Below are 7,002 nucleotides of genomic sequence, written 5' to 3' on the forward strand. Positions count from 1 at the left end.
AGGAGAGAGAGAGAGAAGCATGGGGGACAGACAGACTGGATAGAGAAACAGACTGAGAGATTTTTCTATCATTCATTAATCTGAATGCTTACTGACCATTTCACTGGAAAGGGGGACTGATCTGTTCTCATTGATGTTGCTCCCTTCTCTACTGTGACACCCCCACTCCTGACCCCTTGGGGGGGACATGTGACAGTGAACCATCCAGCCAACATGTGTGTTCCAAAGCATAAAGCAGAGAAATAAGGGTCTCAGTCATAATACACAGATCTTTCTTTTATTCTTCCTCTCGTGCCATTTACAGTGTCTCCCACAAAAGAAGGGAGAGCCCCAACTTATAGGGAATGTGATTAGGGACCTTCCTTGAGCCAGCAGCTACCGTAGAAGAATGCAGGGGTGGAAGGGGCTACTGGGATCTAAGACTAAAGTATTGCTAATGAGAGTATATATCCACTTCCTGTCCTCTAGTTGCTCAGATGGAAATAAGACAAGAGGTCATTCAATGGCTATGCACTGAGATAGAGAACTTTGAAGAGATCACCCTGATGGGAATCAGGGAGTAGGCAAGGTTGAAGCTTGGGTTGTTTGGCTTAGGTCGGTTGAAGCCACTTGTGCTGGGAACTGATTTCAAGGCAGTGGGCGATAAGATGCTGCAATGAGAGGTTATGGGGGAGTGTTGGGAAAGGGCCCAGCTGTGAACAGTGAGGAGTGAGGGAGGATGACGGGATCCTTCTAGGTCAGAAGAGGGATGGGCAGGCGCTCTTAATCTGTCCACTCCTTCTTAATGGACAGGTTCCACTCCCAGGTCAGGTGGTCATGCTTGTCATCATCGGTGAAGAAAGACTTGTTGTGGTAAGTGCCCCGGGCCAGCATGCCCTTCGGAGCCTCCTCTGTTGGAGTCAGGAACTCGTACTCCTCAGGCCGGGGCCCATAGCTGCCAACCATAAACGTTGCCTTATCCACTAGGAAGAAAGGACAGTGCGTTAGGGAAAGAGTGTACGGGAGACGATGCACAAACTTCCAATGGGAGAATCTCACCCTGCAGAAAGACAAGGGCCATACTTCCAAGGCTGGCTTAACATTGGATTTGACTGCAGCACCTTTCCTTTTGATTTTGGTTGTACCTTTCCATACATTTCCTTTCCCCAATCCCAGAAACTATGGCTCGGTAATCTGCCATGGGCACCAATCATTGTTGTTGTTGTTTTAAAGTATCACAGCTGCTTTTGAGTGCTGAGAAAATTCATGACCCAATGCACCAAATCAGTGGGGATCCAAGCTCTTTTTATGAAGATATGGCAGTAGAAATGGTTAATGCCCCTGACTGATAACCTAAAGGTTGGTGGTTTGAGTCCACCCAAAAATGTCCAGGAAGAAAAGCCTGTTAAGCTACTCTGGACAAAGAATGAGCCATGAAAGCCCTACAGAGCGCAGCTCTCTCGGAGACGCACAGGGCTGCCTTGAGTTGTGATGGACTCAACAGCAGCTGCTTGCCTCCATTTCTTATTTTAAACAGACTGTACCATTAAAAATAATTCCAGTAGAGACTTGGATTCTGGATTTAGTTCTACGTCTACCTAAATTACATAACCAACAATGTATTTAATTTTAATCTCTGTATAACGAACTTTAAAGATTGTGATAGTTAAGGTTTATTGTGCCAACCTGGCCGATGAACACATGTGGGATTAATTAAAGGGCAGAGAAATAAATGGCTTGGTGAGCCTCGCCTGCCTTGTCTCTTGTTCTCTGATGGTCAGATCAGTGTGCGGCTGCCTTAGCTAGTCCTCTGCCTCAGCTGGCAAGGCTCCCATCCAGGGAGATGTCCCCGAGGAGAAGCCACATGGACCTACCCTGATGCAGCCCTGGGTGCTGGAGAAGCTGCATGGAGACCCCTGCCAGAACTGAGATGCTTACACATTCACTGATTTGGCTTTCCTCCTGCATTCAGTGTCATTGCAGGTGTTTTGTGAGATTGAGGAGAACTTTGTAGATCAATGTTGGACATATGGGCTAATGTCGGACTTACGGGCTTGGACAGCCCTGGGTGGGGATGTGTGTTTAATGTACACTTACCCTTTATATAAAACTCTCTTATAAAATATGAGTGTCTATGAATTTTGTTTCTCTAGTCTACCCAGACTCACACAAAGATCTTCTGCTTATGCATTTTTAAAACTATACAGATTGATCAAGTAATAGTAACTATCAGGATGGACAGAATTAATTGAGAAAATAATTGAATGGAAGGGCATTTGATAAATTGGTTAAAAAAAGATGAAGAACTGGGACAAATGGTTCAATTAGCCCACCTAACATAGTCATAATGAATAAGCAGGAAAAAATATTTCATGCAAATGATAAACACATTACATAGGTTTTACAAACTGATTAGTCCTTGAAATCATCCCTCTACAGTGCTATGTGTGCTCTATGCATGTGCACATTATTTACATGGGAGTCTTGTAGTTTCATTGTGGGTTAGGTGTTGGGCTGCTAGCTTTAGGATTGGTGGTTCAAATCTACTAGTTACTCTTTGGGATAGAGATGAAGCTATCTGCCTTTAAGAAGGCTTACAGTCTTGGAAACCTTTTGCAGGGTCACTATGAGTGACCTAGATGGCAATGGGTTCTTTTTGGTTGGGCTAAATGTGAAATAATCACATATAATACCTAGATGGCTATAATAACTATAATAATAAGCTAGATGGCAATGGGATCTTTTTGGTGGGGCCGTATGTAAAAAAATACAGTGTATCTTAAGAATAGTATGGAATGGGAAGCATAGGTAAATGTAATTAGGCTAGTGCATAGTTAGGCTTAATGTGTTATTAATAAGTTTGAGTCACATACTATGCTCAAAGGAAAATAAGAGATTAAACGATTTTTCAGGAGACTAGATACTGCAAAGGCTAATTAAGATCTTTCAGGCTAACAGTATTTCTGACATTTGAATAATTGAGTGGTCTCTGTTGAACTAATTTATCAACCCCTGCCTCCTGCCATATGGTGGAAACGGGGATAGGAGAGGGATTTTGTGGGGGATGAAACAAATAAACTTACACATATATGAAGGGTTTGATAGGATATTGTTGATTTCATTTCTTGAGTTGGGCTGTGTATATATACATAGCATGCTTCTTTAAACTCCCCCTTAAAAAACAGCCCCCCAAACCCTCCAGATTCCTTATTCCTCAAACCTAAATAGTGCTTTGAGTGACTTTAAAGAAAGAGGAGGAAAAATAAAATTGAAATGAACTCGAAGCCTTTAGTGACAAATTAATCTCAAACAACTTTTGTCTATCTTTTATTAATGTTGTAGAACTGCTCTGTGCAATACTGTTTTACTACCTTGGAGAGCCTTTCAGGTAAGAGGTAAGTGTAAAAACTGTGCTATCACCCACCCCCCTCTCAATTCTCTGTCTGTATGACGGAAGAGAAACGAAGGCCGCTGCCTGTGGCATGTACAGTGTAGGTGCTACTTGTTGAGAACAGCTGCATATTAGGCAAAGCTGTTTTCTCTGTTGCAAACAGACAAATGTTCTCAATCCTAGGAGAAGCATTTTTTTCTTTCTTTGCTAAGAAATAGAGCACACATACCAACTCCCACATACGATGGAGCTGGTCTTTGTTCGCTGTCATGGATTTCTCTGACTCTTAGGTTTGATGATTATAAGTCATACTGTAATGCTTGGAAGTACTTTTATGTTTTATGGCACTTAAATTTATCTTGGTCACTCTTCTTATTTATTAATAATAAAACTTAATTCCAGAAGCTGATGCCTGTGGTTAGTGGCTCACCAAAGACTTAACTAGGTCTACTGAACGATAATCTTCCAGCCCTTCATTAATATCTCAGTCTGAGGAGTATGTTTGCCCTTTCCTTAGGTGGAGGTCCAAAGCTTTGATCAGATCCTAATACGGTTTATAAATTCATCACCTGAAGTTTAAGTATTAGTGGGTATCAGAGTTTAAGACAGTAAACTATCAGGTCCTTACCTTTCACCCCAGTCCGGTAGGTGTGCTGAACATATTTCAGGCCTGACACAATATCCCTATTCACCTGCAGGAGAGAAAGATCCAAGTAACCCAGGTTAAAGAGGGTCCTTCACTTTCCCATGGCCCTGCTTTCCTGGGTCTTCTCTGTGTTGAAACAGAGTTGAAAGAACTGAAGCTTTGGTTCAGGATAACAGCTGCTGCGATCATTTAGGGTGGTGGTGAGACAGAGATTGACAGAGGAAATCAAGACCTCACGGTGGCCAATCTGGTTTTAACAATAGACCATGATTTCTGTTATTTTGGAAGGGGTTGGGGTGAATTATAACCTGTTCTCAACACTCCTCATAGTCTTTCGGCTTTTTGTGAACAGTCAAGACTTCCCTGGTCTAGACTCCCCTTCCCCCATATTGCTGGCCGGGAGACTGTCCTTGTCTTTGGAAAGGTCACAAAGGTAATCATGGAAAATGTTATGCAAATATCTGAAAACCCTAACCTGGGAAACGATCCACCTGGCTTATGAAAAGCAAACAAGCAGGAGAAAAGTCGTAATGGAAAAAGTCTGGAAGACTCTGCCTGCAGGGTAATTGAGACTGGAGTTTGTTAGGAGGAGATGGGCCACAGCAAGCATCCTTTTCCATGCATAAGGGATGAGTGAGAACCACCTGTTTCTGGCAAGTACTTTGGATGTCTGCTTTCTTTTTTTCTTCTTCAGATGTTGTCTGGAATCCTGCCTCTTTCTCAAGTCTTTGACGGAAAATTCAGTGGAACAGGATGGGAAATATAGACATCCCAAACACTTGGTTTTCCCATGATTCATTTATCTGGGTACAAACTGGATTTCTGTAAATTTTATCATTGGTCATGTCTATACAAACAGATGAAAGTGGAAATTGCATCATTAGCTGGAGGAGTTGGTTAGCTATTCACCAATATGAAGAATTAAAGAAGTAAATTGACAACTTCTCCTCAAGAAAACAATGGGACTGATGGTTTGGGTGGGTGGGGGAACAGAGGAGAGGAGGATGTGGGGAAAAGGGAGTGGGGAGCCAACGAACCCAGGGGCAAGGGAACAACAAGAGATCTAAAATTGATGGTGAGGAGGGTATAGAATGCCTGGTGGGGTTCGATCAAGTGCAATGTAGTCAAGAAGAAGTACAGAGAACCCAAGGAAAGTAAAAGGAAATAGAGGAAAGAAATATGAGACAAGACATTTAGAGAGTTATAAATACAGGCAAGTACATATGTAAATATATTAATATATAATGATAGGTATATAAGTCTATGTACATATATTTATAGGTTAAGTATAAGGCAGCAGATGGACATTGGGCCTCTACTCAAGTCCTCCTCAACATAAGAACATTTTGTTCTAATATGCTGGCCATCTGTGATGCTCACCTTCCTGACACAATCGCTGAGACAAGATGGGTGCAAAAGCAAATGTGGTGAAGATAGCTGATGGTGCCTAGTCATTACAAGACACAGTGTCTGGAGTCTTAAAGGCTTGAAGTTAAACAAGTAGCCATCTAGCAGGGAAGCAACAAAACACACATTGAAGAAGCACACCAACCCATGTGATCATGAGGTATCCATGGGATCAGGTATCAGGCATCAGAAGACCCCAAACAAACAACCATTTTTATGCAAACGAGGTGGGGTCAGAATGGAGAACCAAAGCTCATCTGTAGACAATTGGACATCCCCTCACAGAAGGGTCACAAGGAAGGGGTGAGCCAACCAGGGTGCACTATAGCACTGATGAAACACCCACCCCCACACACAAACTATCATGAGCCTACTTCTATCTTACAAACCTGACTAGATCAGAGCATGTACACTGGTACAGTTAAGCGCTCTCAACACACAGAATCCAGGACAGATAAACCCCTCAGGATCAATAATGAGAGTAGCGATACCATGAGAGTAGGGAAAATGTGACGGGAACTGATCACAATGATTGATGTACCCTGGGAATGAACAACAGAAAAAAATGGGCAAAGGGAGACAGTGGACAGTGTAAAATATGAAAATAAAAATAATTTATAAATTATCAAGGGTTCACGAGGATGGAAGGGTGGGGAATGGATGGGAAAAAAGAACTGCTACCAAGGGCTCAAGTAGAAAGAAAATGTCTTGGAAATGATGACGGCAACATATGTACAAATGTGCTTGATATAATTGATGTATGGATTGTTATAAGAGCTGTAAGAGCCCTCAATTAAATGATTTATTAAAATTTAAAAAAGAATTTCTCCTCAGTAATAATTATCCTTAATGCCCTCACCCCTGATTTTTTGAGGAGAAAGAGGGCAAAATAATTAAACCAGTCTCTTAGTGCTATACTTTAGTCTGTTGGTTGTGAGGTAGACAAACAGTTAATACTGCTAGCTTCGATTTATACTGCTACTTAGTAGAATGCGTGATACAAATTTATCAAAAGCAGACAAAATGAAAATAGCTTCTTGAAGCAACCATGATAAAAAGATCAAACTTCTTAATTACTCTGACTCTCAGATGTGGTTTCTAAGAATAGGGAAAATGAATGTCTTTTCTCAAAGTCCCTAAAATGGTCCCTTAGGTCTAGCGGGAGATGTGGCTTGAAGGAAAAAATACCTCTGAACAATAATGGTAATTGGGTCACAGTAAGGACTTCCAAACGAAAAGTCCCCAAGGGGACCCATGTAGTATAAATGCATTTGGGATGGGTTTATAAAAAATACGCATATTCATAGTATGTTCTTCATTGGTTCACTCTCCTCTTGCCAGACCTTTCCCACCCCAGGAGGAAGAGGTCTTAGAACAGATATGCAGTAGGCTCTAGGGAAGTGAGAGACATTATAGTTATTTCCTTGAGAGGCAGCAGGAAAAGGGGAAGAGAATAAAGCCACCCTTACAGGCCAAGCTTTGGAAAGTGCTGAGAAGGTTTCTGGGAGAAAGGGAATCCTAGAAGTAACAGTGCGCGTGCGTGTGCGGTGTGCGTGTGCGTGTGCGTGTGCGTGTGTGT

At 42.1% G+C, this 7,002-nt stretch overlaps 1 protein-coding gene across 1 annotated transcript in view; it reads right to left on the reverse strand.

The window, feature by feature from the left end:
* Positions 1 to 258: 258 nt before the first annotated feature.
* Positions 259 to 7,002, reverse strand: part of ARHGDIB (Rho GDP dissociation inhibitor beta) — a 26,751-nt gene continuing 20,007 nt past the window's right edge. Inside the window, exons 5-6 of the mRNA XM_004713764.2 lie at positions 3,999 to 4,062; positions 259 to 962 (exon numbers count right to left, since the gene is read on the reverse strand). Of these exons, the coding sequence (XP_004713821.1) occupies positions 763 to 962; positions 3,999 to 4,062 (264 nt within the window). The 3' untranslated portion in view covers positions 259 to 762. The remainder of the gene's footprint in view (positions 963 to 3,998; positions 4,063 to 7,002) is intronic.

The sequence above is a fragment of the Echinops telfairi genome, unplaced genomic scaffold (genome assembly GCF_000313985.2).
Source record: "Echinops telfairi isolate 266 unplaced genomic scaffold, ASM31398v2 ScPeMD7_21;HRSCAF=78, whole genome shotgun sequence".
In the NCBI taxonomy this organism is placed as follows: domain Eukaryota; kingdom Metazoa; phylum Chordata; class Mammalia; order Afrosoricida; family Tenrecidae; genus Echinops; species Echinops telfairi.